Here is a 15837-nt window from a genome sequence, read left to right on the forward strand (position 1 = left end):
TCCAGGCATGAGTATCAACACATCATGCTCGTGCTCGCCGTTGGGGTAATAGTTGGGGAATTCTGTTTTGTCCAGCTGTTTGTGACTTATAAGGATAGAATACGACGTCAGTAAAATGTCTGGCTGGTTGGAAAACGCGGTCGTGTTTTGGTGAAACACCCAAGGACTAATGCCAGTCGTCACACGTCCTTCAGCACCAGGATCACAGAAACCTACGAGGCGAGCAAATAAATCAAAGTGACCCGCAAAAATTGTCTGATCAAAACCAAGCCCAACGGAAACATGATGGCTTTAGTATCTGTATGCTTGGCTCGAGTATTGGCTCTTTGGCATCTGCAGTGTTCTTGATTCGGGATGCAGAAAAACTGGCTCCTCATAGTCATCTCTTCGAGTCACGCAGAGCCCCAGAAGATGGACTACCCACCACAGGTGATGCGTTCAGTGGCTCTATAGTTCCTCAATTGGATTCCCGTACATATTGTCACTTTAACTACATATGTACAGCCTGCAGTTTCCATGTTCCCACAACATTTGGAGCTTCAAATGTTTATCAACATAGTATCAATGATTTTCAGATCTGCACACATATATAGATGATAGCATTTATCTATTTGAAGGGCAAGAATTAAATAGAACATGCTGAGCCATGTTTCCGTTGAGCTATCGCTCGACCTCGATATTGAGTCCTAGAGAGCTCCCTGACCAGGCAAGAATCGCTATCCCTGTTAACTATTCACCCCCTTTCTCCCATCTTGCCCGCTTTTGCTCTTGTAGCTGCGCGGGCGTTTGGCGTGCCAAATTAGGCTGATCTATTGATGCGCCGGCTTCTCGTAATATCGAGACGATCTCGTCGAGGACCCGGATCTTCTCTGCAAGGGTGGGGTAATCAAGCGTTCCGTCTGCCATCTCTTTCCTTATGAGCCTGCCTCCCATCGCTTCATGGAGAGGCGTGTTGCCTTTTTTGTTGACCGTATTCACATCAGCACCCCGATGGACTAGTAAACGAGACGCCTCGACTTGCCGCAGGTTTCTTGCCATCCAGTGAAGGGCCGTCCAGCCGTTGACATCGGCTTTGTTGATATCGACGGACGGAATGAACTTCTCAAGCAGATCTGGACTGATTGGGTCGTCGTATGATGGGCTAGCAGCTAGCTTGTGTAGCGCGGTTTGACCTTTCCTGTCATAGGCCGTCCTGTCGGCTCCATGGGCGAGGAGAAGCTCGACCAATGGTATAGTGTAACTTTCACGAACTATATTGCACGTCTCATGGTAAGATAATACTGTCAAGAGAGCAGTTGCACCTGATTGATCTTGTGCGTTGACAGTGCTAATGTTTGGGCTGAAGCGGAGGAGAACTTTCATGAGGGCCAGACTTCCAGCACCCATAACATAGCCATTTGTGAGGAAGTTGAAGGCTGCTCCATGTGAGCTCTGTACATTGATAGTGTCTGGGTTGGACTCCAGTAATAAATTAACAACTTTGAGCCCCGTCGATATGGTTTGCTCGTCCGACGGTTTATTGAACGTATTATCGAGATTAAGCAAAGCCCAGTGAAGAGGAAGTCGTCCTCTACTGTCAGATGCCGATGCCGCCTGAGCAAATTCATCAGCGCCATAGCTTTCGAGCAAGGCTTGAACGAAAGCTAGGTTCCAGGATCCGCTAGCTATGTGTAGCGCGGTCACATTGTCAATAGAGCCTGTGGCTCTCTCATGCCATGTCTCTTTTCCATGAAGATCGGCTCCGTCGGCAATGAGTCGAGATGCTAGGTTGTAGCTCCCCAGGGCTGCCGCTGCCCCCAGCACTGTAGGTCGTTGAGTTGATGGAAGTTGTTCATTGGTGGCCCGAACTGAAGCGCCTCTGTCCAGCAGACTGCATACAAAATCTTCAATAGTTCCCTGGCAGCTGGAGCGTCTCTCCGAGGGGGGGCCTCTTTGATGAGTTTGAGCGCGGCTAACGCGACTGTAAGAGGTGCATCGGCGTATCCTCGCTCATTGAACATTTCGCCCAATGGCGCGCCGCAATTCATGAGATATTCAGCCGTCTTAAACTGAGCGTTCGCACAAGCTAGATTCAGAAGTCGAATATTTTGACGTTCAAGTCGAGATCTGAGCGGTTCTTTCTGACGGTGGTCAGATTGATAAATCTCTGCGAGGACGCGAAGAGTATCGGTGCTGCCGTTCACGGTAGCCGTAAAAAAATAGTCGTCCTCGCACTCTGCGGGTTCGCCGAATAATGGCGGGCCACAGTCTTCAACGTAACGAAGCAAGTTTTCGACGTCATTTGCTATGACTATTGACGCAAAAAGGCCTCCTTGATCATCCTCATACAGGCGAATCCCGTCAGGAAAGGAAGCCATTGATGGACAAGTCATAGAAGCCCCACATTGCGGATTTGGCTCAAGAAACCTCTCGTATGGCATTTCTAAACGTCAACACTTTGATCACGTCGTGATCGCGTCGGTCAAGATGAAGATGAGCCGGGGAGTGGCGTAAAGATAGAGAAGTAGGGAAATACGTTATTTGTATTAATTTAACACTGTATATGATTGGTCGATAGGGAAGAGGCCTAACTATTTGAAGCTTCTCGCAGGTCTTTTTCAGGTCTTCTTCCCTTCTTATTTATCTTCTCTCCTTCAACACCCGCGCTTGAACCTCCTTTGGTCCTGTCCCTATCAAAATGGTGCTATCTATAGTTTACTACCTGTTTCTTCTCCTTTTTTTGGCTTATTTTGTGGTATATCACTTTCCACAGATGAGATCAACCCCATCCCCATCTGAATCTGCCTCGGCCAACGACCCGATCGACCAGGCCGAGGAATTGGATTTTGACAAACACTACCATCACCCGGTCTGGCCACAGCGCTGGCATCATCCGGACTTCACCGAAAAAGCCTCGCAAAGTGGAAGAAAGAGCCATGGTACGAAAACACGGCAGATCGCATTACCCATCGATTCTTAACTCAACGATTCCCACCATTTTCCTTGGGGATGTATCATCTATCGAACAGTCTACATGCCTGAGTCTGAAGAATTGTGGCGGATCGCCATGGAAAAGCTGACCCGCGTGATGAACAAATGGATGAAGAGTGAATTGAACTATCCCCGGAAACGCTATGGGGATGACCCCCGCCCTGAGCAGCTGATAGAAGAGTCCCATAAGGATGCGATCATCCCCGACTCGAGTCGTTGGGACGGTGCTAGTATTGAGAAAGTTGGTGGCCATTTTGCTCAGTATCTGCGTAAGATTAAGCAGGTGGAATACTGTGAGGAGTCTCGCTTTGCCGTCCCTTTTTATGATTGATGAGAGATCATTGAACTCTATTGTTGCGACAGATGACCCTCACGGGGGGTTTGTTGGGGTAGTTGATGGACGGTATGACCCCGAAAAGAGGTATGATTCGCCTTCTTGTCGTGGATATATGAGGGTCCTGGTCTGGGCGTTGTGGCCTCTCTATTTGGATCTCCAATTCGATCATATGTGCGGGCTATGTCCGAATGCTCCAGATGGGTGGATTCCTGTCCATGATGAGGGCGATGGAACGGCGCAGGACGAAGATGGAAATTTCATTCCTAGAGACTTTGGCCGGAAGAGCCCCGAGGGAATAGCTCAGCGAAGGCGTGGGAGGTAGCCATACTGTACGCGTACAACAACCTCTTATACCCGCCATAAAGTATGTATCTACAATCACAGCCCACCTTATCTCCCATAATTAGTCCCGCACTGCAATTGGCATTTACTAACTTTGAGATTTCGTGGGTTGTTTTGGCTCTCCACTGTCTCTCGCTCTAAACCCAGTTTGACACTTCCTTAAAGAAGGTCTTTTACTGGTTCAGTTTCGATTAATACGTTTGCTTAGCTGGAGATTCATTAGACTTGCCATATACTGCAATAAAATGTACACTTAAGGCAAACATCATGCGTGTAATTCAAGCTAAAAACTGTATACCGTACGGTCCAGAGAACAGAAACACGCTTTCAGTTCAAGACGCCAAAATGATCAACAAATATTGTTCAACAGGCAAGGGGTCAATATCCAAAATTTGGTATGCTACAAGGTTTCCAAATCACTGTAGTGTACAGAGTACAAACTTCTTATTCTTCAGCAGTAGTTGGGTCTCGCTCTCGGTCTCGCTCTCGGTCCCGGTCCCGTCTTCGGTCTTTCTCCCAATTTATTTCCTACCAGTTAGTCTCGCTCTCGCTCTCGTTGTTCTATTCTCACTCCGGATTTCTGCACAGCCGTGAGCAGTTCCTGCAGCTAAAAAGTCCCGAGAGATCGCTAGTCTACTCCATTTCAAGCTATGGCCTGGTTATATTCTCCATAGGGCAAGATCGACCGTAGGACAGGTCTCTAGCTACCCCGGCTTGCTCCACTACAATTGTCCCTGCAGAATATAGCTCGTGGAAATTTGTTCCTGTTCGTCCTCTCGGAGTAGTTTTCAATTTCTATCCGAGTCTTTCGTGCTCTTGCTTTCTCCCGATCTGGATTTCAACCGTCGATCACTATCTGTTGACTGCAGATTTCGTCCATTATCAGGCATCATGGCGCCAAATCTAGGAAGAAAGCAACTAGTTCGCCTTGGCCAGGCTCTGTCGTATTCTGGACTCAGAATGTGAGCTCATGCATACGGGCCCTGCGCCTCCTCTGTGCCAGATATAAATGGGCTGTTCCTTTCGCAGTAGAAGAATCTCTTTATCAGAGCCAATTTTCCAATCTACTCAATATTATCAGAACATTTTCTCATAATGAAGGTCACCAATATTGCCCTCGCCGGCGCTGCCCTCGGTCTTGCCAACGCTACTCCTATTGTGAAGCGTGGCATCAGTGACGGTATGTCTCTTTCGAAGACTCAATTGATCAAATGCTGACTCTCCCTCCTTCTTTCTAGCCGATATCCTCAACTATGCTCTGACCCTGGAGCATCTCGAGGCCTCTTTCTATGAGGAGGGTCTCAAGAATTACACCCAGGAAGACTTTGTCAAGGCTGGCATGAATGACCCCTTCTATGCCAACCTACGGGAGGTTGCTTCCGATGAGAAGTCTCACGTGGAGTTCCTCACCTCTGCTTTGAAGGGTATGTTTACAACACTTAGAAATAATAATTTTGTACTAACAAGTATATCCAGCTGCCGGTGCCTCCCCTGTCGCCGCCTGTACCTACAACTTCCCCTCCACCGATGTGAACAGCTTCCTGGCTCTCGCCAGCGTTCTCGAGGGTAAGCTACCAACCCCAGTCTGAAGCCCATTCCCAACTAACCATCCCAGGTGTCGGAGTCAGCGCCTACCTTGGAGCCGCCGCCTCCATAATGAACGATACCTACCTCACAGCCGCAGGCAGCATCCTAACCGTGGAAGCCCGACACAGCGCCTACCTGCGCGCCTCTCTCGGTGAAGCACCCTACGCCCAGGCCTTCGATAACCCCCTGGACTTCAACGAAGTCTTCACAGTAGCCTCACCCTTCATCGCGTCCTGCCCCTCCAGCAACGGCGCCCTCCCCGTGAAGGCCTTCCCCGCTCTGACAATGAGCAACATGGACACCGTGATGACTGGCACCAAAGTCAACCTCATGGCCGGCACCGGCTTCGACGCCAGCGCGACGGACATCAACGCCGCCTTCATCACCGTCACCGGTCCCGTCTGGGTACCTCTGGAGTCCATGGGCGATGGCAAGTTCACCGTCACCGTCCCCAAGGGCGTTGCCGGGCAGAGCTACGTCGTTCTCACCAAGGGAAACAAGACGGCCACTGATGACAACATTGTTGCTGGTCCTGCTATTGTTGAGGTAAAGTAGAGTCGGAGTCGGTAGGCTGTCGCCTTACCTGTTATGCATGTGCAGAGCTGATCTTGCTTGTTGTTAGGTTGGGAAGAAGGGAGCTAAGGGTAGCATGATGGGTATGGGTATGGGTAATAGGATTGGTAACAAGAACATGACTATGTCTTCGTCGGCTATGCCTACCCGAGCTTCTACTTCTTCCATGTCTGGCTGGAGTAGCACTTCTGCGACTGCTGCGGCTTCCTCTTCTCCTGTCTTCAATGGTGCGAAGAGGATATCGGGTAGCATTTTTGGTGTTGTTGGTGCTGGTGTTTTGGCAGCTGCTCTTATGTGAGTGGTTGAGAAGTTATTTCCAGATTGTACATCATTGGGTGGTTCAATTTTATATTCTTTAGTAGTGTATCTCGGGATTATCGCTGCTTTTATAGTTTAATCTGTGCCCAAACACTCTCCTTGTATCGTAGGCTATATAATATAACCCATAATTCACATTCTGAATACTTCTTTTGAATAACATTCCTGCATAACAAAAGTACATAATGAGTGAGACCAAAGTATAGCGAGTCACATGACCCCTTAAGCAAACTCACCACCCAACTCTCTTGCATGAACACACCCATCAATATGAATGGTTGGCCTCCGCGGCATGTTTAACTTCGAACATGCCCCCTCTCCGCGCGCACACCAAATCTCGCAACGGGTGCGACCAGTGCAGGAGCCGGCGGGTCAAATGTGACGAGCGGGGTCCACCGTGTTCAAATTGCACAACGCGCGAGTTAGACTGCACATACTTGAAAGTCGCCGCTGCACGCGGCCGCGCCACAAACTCCCGCCGCCCAAGTTCCGACCCGGCACGGTCGCTGTCAGGCGGCTCGCCGGCGTCGGCGGCGGCGCATGCGCCTACGGTCTCTGTCGCCCCGACTGCGCTGCCAGCCGTTGCCGTTGCAGTTTCGGCCAACCCAGTCACAGATTCAAGTCCTATCCAGCCGAACACGTTTGGCATTAATAATTTGGAATTAATGCATAAATATTCTACCGAGACTTATCAGAGTCTTTGTGTTAGTGAATCAGAAATTACGGTTTGGCAGACTACCGTGCCGCGTCTTGCTCTTCAGCATGATTACTTGATGAATGGGATTCTGGCATTGGCGTCCATGCACATTGCCACGTCGGCAGAACCGGCTAAGGCGTTACTTTATCATGATACGGGGCTGCAGTACTATAACCGGAGTCTGACGCCGTTTCGAAATGCGATCGATAGTATCTCGCCAAGGAATTGTGACGCTGTTTTTGCACACTCGATCGTCATGATCGCCATCAGTATCACCGCGCCCAGACTCACTGCTACGAAGGATGAATGCTCGAGCATTACTGAGAATATCGTGATTTTGTTCGAGTTACTGCAGGGTGTTAAGAAGATCCTGCAGGTTAGTCAGTCGTGGATCAATCTCGAGTTGTTTTCGCAGGGTGCATTCTGGAAGAGTGAACCTGCAGAACTTGATTCCGATACTGAGGCTGCCCTCACGCTTCTGTCTGCGTTGAACGACGAGGTGATGATCGGGATCTACTCGGATCAACATCGCATCAACAAACAAGTCATTGCCCATCTCCGCCATTGCTATGGGAAATTTGCACGTTCTCCGGATCCAGCTCCGGTTCTTGCCTGGCTTGCTGCAGTCGAGAAAGACTTTGTCGATAGTCTCCGGTGTCGACAGCCATTCTCGCTTCTCATTCTTATGTACTGGGGTGTACTTCTGAAAGAGCTTGATGGGCAGCGCTGGTGGGCAAAGAACTCGGGTAACGCTCTAGTATCGGAGTTATATCTTGCCTTGAGATCCGGGGATCCGAGATGGGACAAAGCCCTTGCATGGGTCCAGCGCAAAATGGCGCTTTGAGAAACCAGTTAGATCTGAATTAGGGTCCTTGGCTGTCCCGGGCATATGCATTGGGGAGTCAAATCGGCGTCTAGGTACATGTACAATAGCATAAAAGCGAATTAGGATATATTTTATATGCTTGGCGAGTTGTCGGGGGCCCCGGACCAACGAATATCTACGTCATCACATCGGAAGTCGGGGTTAGCACGAGTTAAAGTACTGCGTCCCTCAACATGTAAAATATTCCGATTCTATCCAAAGTCTGCATAATACTAGTGCTCATCCCAATATACCAGACTCAAGTGTCGTCTCACAAAAATGACAACCCAACACCCCAAAACAACCTTAACAAACGCCACCTACGGCCTAGTCAGCGCCCTAAAACCATGCACAATACCCTCCTCCACCAACCCAAACCACATAATATGGAACAACGAAGCTTACTCCTTCCTCCAACACCCCTGCCCCCAAACCGCAAACCCCAACCTCTGGCACCAAAGCCAGCTAACAACAATCCACGGCCTCTTCGAAGTAACAGCAGGGGTCTACCAAGTCCGCGGTCTAGATCTATCAAACATGACAATAATAGAAGGCGATACGGGAATCCTCGTCCTGGACCCATTGACCTCAACGGAAACTGCCTCGGAAGCCCTATCCCTCTACCGCAGTGTCCGCGGCGAGAGACACGTCTCCGCCCTCCTCTATTCACACTCCCATATCGACCATTTCGGCGGTGCGCAGGGGATCCTGCCGCCGGGTACGAAACATGATATTCCCATTATCGCCCCGGAGGGATTCATGGCTGCGGCTATGGATGAGAATATCTTTGTGGGTAATGCTATGGCTAAGAGGACGATGTTCATGTATGGGAGTTCTCTACCGAGAGATCCGGCTGGTCAGATCGGGTGTGGGATTGGGAGTTCTGTGGCGGCGGGGTCTGCGTCGTTGATACCGCCGAATATCAGTATCAAGCATTCGGGCGAGGAGCGGGTTGTTGATGGTGTGCGGATTGTGTTTCAGCTTGTTCCGGGTACGGAGGCACCGGCTGAAATGAACTGTTATTTTTCTGTTCAGCGGGCGCTTTATATTTCCGAGTGTGTTGTGCATGGTTTGCATAATGTTGCCTCGTTGCGTGGGGGCCAGGCTGTTGATGCGAAAGGCTGGTCGCGGTATTTGGATGAGGCGCTTGTTTGGTTTGGGGACGAGGCTGAGGTTCTTTGTATGGGTCATACGTGGCCGGTTTGGGGACAAGAGGAGATTGCGGATGTTGTTTCTGGACAAAGGGATTTATATGCTTATTTGCATGATCAGACGGTGAGGTTGATGAATCGGGGCTTGAATGGGGTTGAGATTGCTGAGGTTTTGGGCTTGCCGGCTGGGTTGCAGAGCGCGTGGCATGCGCAGGGGTTTTATGGCTCTGTTAGCCATAATGTTAAGGGGATCTATCAGCGGTATATGGGGTGGTTTGATGGTGATGCTGCGCATCTGTGGGAACATCCGCCTGCCGAGAATGCGAAGAGATATGTTTTTACTATGGGGGGTATTGACGAGGTGATTCGCAAGGCTGAACATTTTGTTCAGGAAGGGGATCTTCGCTTTGCTGCTACTTTACTTCGTCATGCAGTCTCTGCCGATCCTATGTACGCTGCGTCCAAAGAAGCACTAGCAGATGTGTACATGAGACTCGGATTTGGGGCTGAGAATGCCACCTGGCGCAATTATTATCTATCTGCAGCACAGGATCTGGGAAGAACACCCAACTCGCAGATCAAGGCTTTGGGTACTGGGATGAAGATGGGACAGTCTGTGGAGCAGTGGCTTGATCTAATGGCGATTCGATTGAATGGGCCTAAAGCCGGAGCTGAGCGCTTCGCTATTGATGTCCATGTTACCGATGAGCAGAGATGGTGGCGGGTCACTGTCAGCAACGGCGCGCTGACATACAGGAGTGCGCTTGCACAAGATGGGTTTAGTGGCGTTTCAGGCCTGACGCTTGCTCTGCAGAAGAGGGAGTTATTTGGCGTCCTGGGTGGCGTTGGGCTGCACGAGGCACAGTCGGGCGAATTGGGATTATTAGAGAAATTGTTGTCGTTGGTAGAGAGTTAGGCGTAGAGTACAATGTAAAGTCAAATTTGAGGCTATATTGATATATAACCTGACTTTCCCCACATATCAACTTTCAAACTTTCGAGTCCCGAGGTTCAGCGGGGTAACTCAAGTCTAAGCCTCGGGCATAGGTAGATCAACGCTTTGTCCAAGTAGAGCCACGCAACTAAACTCGAGAAAACGGACTAAATCTTCACCCCGCTCCAGAACTGGGGTGTCACGAATGTAAGCGCTACAGTCGCCAATATGTACAAATAATTTAAATAGTCTGTCTGTCCTTCATAGCAACTGAATTCCCTCTTTTCTCATCATCTAACTACCCTCGCAAACATGGCTTCTCAACCCACCTGCTCCGTAGAGGAGTTCACCGGCACGACTTTCGACTATGTCATCTGTGGTGGAGGAACCGCCGGATTGGCAATCGCAGCTCGTCTCAGTGAAAACCCAGACGTGACAGTCGGCGTCATTGAGGCGGGCAAGTATCGCATTGGAGATCCTTTGATTGATACGCCTGCGGCTTTCTCTCAGATGTTTGAGAATCCCGAGTATGACTGGTGCATGTATACAACGCCGCAGGTAAACATTTACTCTGTCTTTTGCCCTGACCTAAGTATTAATGTATATTCCCACGACGTAGGAGGGAAACCAAGGCAAAATCCAGCATATCCCGCGAGGCAAAGCCCTCGGTGGTTCCAGTGCCATCAATTATATGATGTACGTCCGAGGCTCGTTGCAGGACTATGATGATTGGGCGGAACTTGCAGAGGATGAAGGGTGGTCTGCAGAGATAATGCAGCAGTACATGCGAAAGCATCAAGTATGTCCAAACTCCATTCGTTATCTTGTTTACACTCCCAAACCATGAACTAACAAATAAGACCCTCGAGCCAATCGACCCATCAATTACCGATACATCAACCATGCCCCTAGTAGGCCAATTCCACGGCACAAGCGGACCAGTCCGCACAAGTTTCAACGACACCATAATGCCAGTCGAAAACGACATCATCAAAGCCTGCGAAGAAACAACCGGCCTCCCAAATAAACCCCTTGACCCCTGGAGCGGCGACCACATCGGCTTCTACCACACCCTCGGCACAGTCGTACGCACTGGACCAAACAAGGGAAAACGCAGCTACGCCGCGCGCGGGTACTACGAAGCAAACCGCGAGAGTCGACCGAACCTGAAAGTCCTGTGCGAAGCACTAGTCAACAAAGTCGTTCTCGATGGCAACAAAGCGTCCGGCGTGAGTCTCAGCCACGGCGGAGTCGAGTACCAAGTCTCAGCGCGACGAGAGGTAGTCGTCTGTGGTGGAACGATTAAATCGCCTCAGATTTTGGAATTGTCGGGTATTGGTGATCCGGCTGTCCTCGAGGCTGCTGGTGTCGAATGTAAGGTTGCCAACGCTGCTGTCGGGGCGAATGTGCAGGATCATTCTATTACTATTACGATGTTTGATGTCCAGCCTGGTGTTGTCACGCTTGATACGCTTGCGCAGGTCCCTGAGGCTATGCAGGCTGCTGCGAAGCAGTATGCTGAGAGCGCCACTGGGCCTTTGAGTTGTGTTGCTAGTATGCAGGGATTCTTCCCTGCGAAGAAGGTGCTCTCGGAAGAGGAGTTTGAGGGTGTTTTGAAGAGTATTCGGGATGTGGTGCCGACTAGTGCTTTCCATGAGAAGCAGCTCAAGCAGATTATTGCGCATCTGGAGAGTGATCATTCGGCTAATTTGCAGGTTGTTCTTGTGCCTGCTACCATGACACTCGAGGGCCTTCAGCATCAGAGTAAGCTTCTTGCGCCTAGGGCTGCGGATAAGCCTGCTGGGTTTACTTTTGCTCTATGTTTGCAATACCCGGTTGCAAGGGGGTCTATTCATATTGACAGTGCTGGTATGCTATTCCTTTCCTTTCCTTTCCCCTGTGCAAATTTGCATACTGATTATTACAGATCCAACTAAACCCCCTGTCATCAATCCCAACTACGGCGGTCATGAGGCAGATATCTCGGTTCTTGCCGCTGCACTCCGCTGGAGCGACAAAGTCACTGAATCCTCGCATCTCAAGCAATCCATCCTTGGCCGTACATATCCCGAGCCGGAAGTGGATTTGCAAGACTTTGATACTGCCAGACAGGCAATTCATGAGCTTATTGCCGGCGAGTACCATATCTGTGGCTCGGTTGCGTTGGGTGATGCGCTTGATTCTAGATTGAGGGTCAAGGGCGTTGAGGGACTTCGAGTTGCTGATGCGTCGGTGTTCCCTAACAATGTTAGTGGAAATATTGTTTCTAGTGTTTATGCTGTTGCTGAGAAGGCGGCGGATTTGATTCGAGAGGATTGGGATTTCAGGGCTGTTGGGAAGGCTGTGGCTTGATTATATGCATTATTATGTAGTTGCTTTGGGTTTCAGTAAGAACTGCTAAATTAAACATTGGTTTATGACTTGATATCTCCATGTGTATACTGACGGACAGTTCCGATGACTATTCTGGCCTAGTTAGACTCTTATCTATGGGTCCAGACACCTTGAGACCTAAGATTGAGATGCATCCATATACACAGAATGGGGATTACAAAATGGCTCAAATCCAATTAACATATAAACATACAAATATACAAATATACAACCTTGGAACATGCACAGAAGAAAAGCAAAGATGAAACACCCGTGGACTGGATGATATCACCTGACGCTCTCAGCAAATCGCAGGCGCACGTGCGGCAGAGCTGCAAACGCTAAACCCAACACGGCCTAACAACGTCTACGCGGGGAGCTCAGTGTCTCGCCACTTTTATTTTCGACCTTGACGTCCAGCTTTTCTTCTCTCAACGTTGAAATCTGCAATTGAAAACACCTCGTCAATCCGACCTCACATTCCAATATGTCAAGCCAGCCCCTCCTTCAAACTGCGCCGGGTATGTCCAATGCAGTCCACTCCCCATTCCAGACAAATCTCCGCGACCTGGAATTCATTCCCTCTCCAATGCAATGCAATGCGATGTACTAACACATCCTAGGCAAGCGCATTGCGCTCCCAACCCGTGTCGAGCCCAAAGTCTTCTTTGCCAACGAGCGCACCTTCCTCTCCTGGCTCAACTTCACCGTCATCCTGGGCGGTCTCGCAGTCGGTTTGTTGAACTTTGGTGATCGTATCGGTCGGATTTCCGCTGCGCTGTTCACTGTCATTGCTATGGGCGCTATGATATATGCCCTTGTTACATTCCACTGGCGGGCACAGAGTATTCGTCGTCGTGGGACGACTGGTATTGACGACCGTTTCGGCCCGACTATTCTTGCTATTGCTTTGCTTGCTGCTGTGGTTGTCAATTTCATTCTGCGCATTCGCGATGGGCAGATGAACTGAGTGGATTGAACCGTTTACTTGGATTATTGGCTAGAGCTGTTTTGTTACTGTTGTTGTGCAGAGTCCTGCTCTCTGCTTGCCTTCGGTGCCCATGGGCATCTGGATATTGTCTATTCTAGCCGTCTCGTGATTTCTCGGCGTACATGGTCTGCTCTGCTGCCATTCTCTTGAATGCAGCGTCTCATTGCAATTGGCGTTTGGCTGATGATTGGTGCAAGGTCCCAAAAGAATGAATCGTATTTCACATATCAAGTCATATTTACATCCATCTTCCCCCTTCTTCTCTCAACAATAATCCTTCTGCAAAACCTCCCCATCCAAATACCCAGCCTGAATCATCTCCTCGAAACTCCAATAATCCTGCTTCACCCCCTTCCCAGCACCCCCAGCCACCGAAACATTACTATGAAACTTGGCCGTCCAGAACGTACTCCCCTGAGTAAACTGCGCCCAAGCCGACAACCCAGCCTTAAGACTCTCCCCCCTCAAAGCCAACTGATTCCCACCCCCAGCCTCAATAGCCCACTCACCAACAAAAACCGGAAACTTTCCATCAGACACGGTATCACGCGCATCGTCACAAACAAACGTCCCAAGATTCGCACTCGTAGCATTCTCATACTGGAAATAATAATGATGCGCATCAAACACAATATTACTCCCCCCATCGAAAAACCCACTCCAATACCTCTCTGGCTTAAAACTCCCCTGAACCATAACCGGAATACGGCGATCAACCCGTTCAACCCGGTTAATCACAGCTCGAATATACTTAACCAACCACTTCGCTCCCTTTTCACTCAACGCAGCCGGCGTGCCGAACGTCGAAAAATCCCGATTATCAACCGGCTCATTGATAGGCTCAAGCGTATATCCCCACGGTACATCAGAGTCCACAATAAACTCAAGGACAGCATCAACAGCGCGCAAAGACCACTCCAGCGCGGTACTATTATCATACCACCCCCAATGCCCAACCGCCTCACCGATATCAAGACCATTTGTACCGCCAGGTAAAGAGTGGATATCGATAACGACGTGCATGCCATGCCTCTTAATAGCGTATTCCGCAATCCGGCGCAGATGAGCCTGTTGCTGTCCGTGGTAATGCGCTGTACCGGGGAGGACGATCCAGGCTGCGTAGGTTGTGGGTATGCGGAGGATTGTTACGCCTGCTGAGGCGAGTGTGTCAATATCGCTGGTCTTTATCCAGGTGCTGTAGCGCTCTTCGAGGACCGGTCCGCATTGGGATCCAAGGGTCTGGCACATTGTCCATTCGTCGCTGGCGTTGCCGGCGTGTGTCTTCCACCATGCTGTGTCGATTGTCGATTCTTGGATTAGCCAACCACCTAGGTTTACGCCGTATCCTGTGAAGGTGCGCCAGTTTATGTATTTGTGGGTGTTGGCGTTGGTGTTGGCATTGTGGGCTTGTTGGTGTTGGTTGGTTTGCTTGGTTGGGATGGCTGTTGCTAGGTTGCTCAGGAAGAGAGCTGCCAATGGAAGGTGAGCGCGCATTGTAAGTGAAGCTCTCTATGAGAGAATGGAAATGGCAATGCTTCAGAGGATCTTAATCGGTTCAATTCTTCAGATTGTGGCTATATACTTCTCTTATATAGGACACCGAACACCTACACCTACATCCACACTCATCTCCGTCTCAATGTCTCTCACTCGACAAGCCGAGTCTACCCTCCGAACCACAAAATTACCACAGCAAAAATAGCAAAACCTCGGTGCTATTCCCCCGTCAATTACCAGGATTCTCCGCAATGTGGAGTGATAAGGAAAAGCCGAAGTTGTCGACGGCAAAACTAACCCTAGATCATGATCAAACCGGGGGTACGTCACGTCGAATGGGCGAGCGCCAAGAATACACTACCCCATGATAGTCAGGGATGAATGGGCCCGGTGATGCGGAGATTGTCTATATCAGGGAAATGTGAGGATATGAGTGGGTGAATGTGCGGGTGAAGTACCCCAGATGTGGATGTTGGTTGTGGCTGTATTGGGATTGGGATCAGCTGTGGGAGGATGGCTGATTTGTTCGGAATTTCCAGTTAGATGGGGATTGTGATGATCCGAGGCTGTCGCTGTTCGGAGGGATTATTTCCGGTCGGATTGTCCGAGGAGGAGGGGGTTTTGGTTTATTTGTATACTTATATAGTTGGGGTTCCTATATGTTGGTGTATACTATAACGTCGAGGTCTATAGTTCACACGTGAATTACCGGGGAAAGGGTCTGTGGGCTCTCGGGCAATGCCGCTTCTCTTTTCTTTCGATTAAGTTCCATGATCTTCCATGCTTCAACCTCGAAATTTTACTTGGCATAAGTCAATGTGATCTCATAGTTTACTTATAGGGAGTGAACTTATAAGTTATGAATTATAAGTAAAGTAAGTAATTGCTTAAGGGCGCCACGACAGTCATGTGCCCCAGATCTTGATTTGCTACGATTGCATAACAGCCAAGGCAGATTGGGCCAGACTCTTGGCGCGATAGCAGGGCAGAACAGCCGCACACTTCCGGTTGATGTTATATCGTTTGTGTTGTTGATAAATATGATATTGTTGACATTGTCGATCTTATTTGTTGATATTATTTATTGATACTAGTTTATAGAATCAAATTGCACACTATTCTACACATCTCATAGCCTCGAAATAGAGGCAGAAGTGAATGACGTGTCGCGGGTGTGTTTGAGACTCATCCAATGGTACTTA

The 15837-nt window shown here is 49.5% G+C and overlaps 7 protein-coding genes across 7 annotated transcripts; 5 read left to right on the plus strand and 2 right to left on the minus strand.

Annotated features, from left to right (window-relative positions):
- Nucleotides 1-729: 729 nt before the first annotated feature.
- On the minus strand, nt 730-2357 carry PENARI_c037G02819 (ankyrin repeat domain-containing protein; the record flags this gene model as incomplete). The annotated part of the gene is made up of 2 exons (XM_022636900.1): nt 730-1903; nt 1957-2357. 2 exons carry the CDS (start codon nt 2355-2357, stop codon nt 730-732), a joined length of 1575 nt encoding a protein of 524 aa, XP_022483204.1.
- A 2387-nt stretch (nt 2358-4744) lies between these two features.
- PENARI_c037G07288 (ferritin-like domain-containing protein) lies at nt 4745-6107 on the plus strand (the record flags this gene model as incomplete). The annotated part of the gene is made up of 5 exons (XM_022636929.1): nt 4745-4829; nt 4888-5073; nt 5126-5215; nt 5265-5782; nt 5859-6107. The coding sequence occupies 5 exons, from the start codon at nt 4745-4747 to the stop codon at nt 6105-6107; spliced, it is 1128 nt and encodes a 375-aa protein (XP_022483233.1).
- Nucleotides 6108-6435: 328 nt separating this feature from the next.
- Nucleotides 6436-7668, plus strand: PENARI_c037G04710 (Zn(II)2Cys6 transcription factor domain-containing protein; the record flags this gene model as incomplete). Its single annotated transcript, XM_022636910.1, has 1 exon — nt 6436-7668. One exon carries the CDS (start codon nt 6436-6438, stop codon nt 7666-7668), a length of 1233 nt encoding a protein of 410 aa, XP_022483218.1.
- A 300-nt stretch (nt 7669-7968) lies between these two features.
- On the plus strand, nt 7969-9756 carry PENARI_c037G11701 (alkyl/aryl-sulfatase; the record flags this gene model as incomplete). The annotated part of the gene is made up of 1 exon (XM_022636944.1): nt 7969-9756. The coding sequence occupies one exon, from the start codon at nt 7969-7971 to the stop codon at nt 9754-9756; it is 1788 nt and encodes a 595-aa protein (XP_022483196.1).
- A 330-nt stretch (nt 9757-10086) lies between these two features.
- On the plus strand, nt 10087-12126 carry PENARI_c037G02962 (GMC family oxidoreductase; the record flags this gene model as incomplete). Its single annotated transcript, XM_022636902.1, has 4 exons — nt 10087-10332; nt 10394-10573; nt 10635-11643; nt 11702-12126. The coding sequence occupies 4 exons, from the start codon at nt 10087-10089 to the stop codon at nt 12124-12126; spliced, it is 1860 nt and encodes a 619-aa protein (XP_022483251.1).
- A 508-nt stretch (nt 12127-12634) lies between these two features.
- Nucleotides 12635-13117, plus strand: PENARI_c037G03435 (putative vacuolar transporter chaperon Vtc1; the record flags this gene model as incomplete). Its single annotated transcript, XM_022636904.1, has 2 exons — nt 12635-12668; nt 12771-13117. The coding sequence occupies 2 exons, from the start codon at nt 12635-12637 to the stop codon at nt 13115-13117; spliced, it is 381 nt and encodes a 126-aa protein (XP_022483250.1).
- A 285-nt stretch (nt 13118-13402) lies between these two features.
- PENARI_c037G06779 (uncharacterized protein) lies at nt 13403-14632 on the minus strand (the record flags this gene model as incomplete). Its single annotated transcript, XM_022636926.1, has 1 exon — nt 13403-14632. The coding sequence occupies one exon, from the start codon at nt 14630-14632 to the stop codon at nt 13403-13405; it is 1230 nt and encodes a 409-aa protein (XP_022483209.1).
- Nucleotides 14633-15837: the final 1205 nt, after the last annotated feature.

Source organism: Penicillium arizonense, assembly GCF_001773325.1.
Source record: "Penicillium arizonense strain CBS 141311 chromosome Unknown PENARI_contig037, whole genome shotgun sequence".
Taxonomy (NCBI): Eukaryota; Fungi; Ascomycota; class Eurotiomycetes; order Eurotiales; family Aspergillaceae; genus Penicillium; species Penicillium arizonense.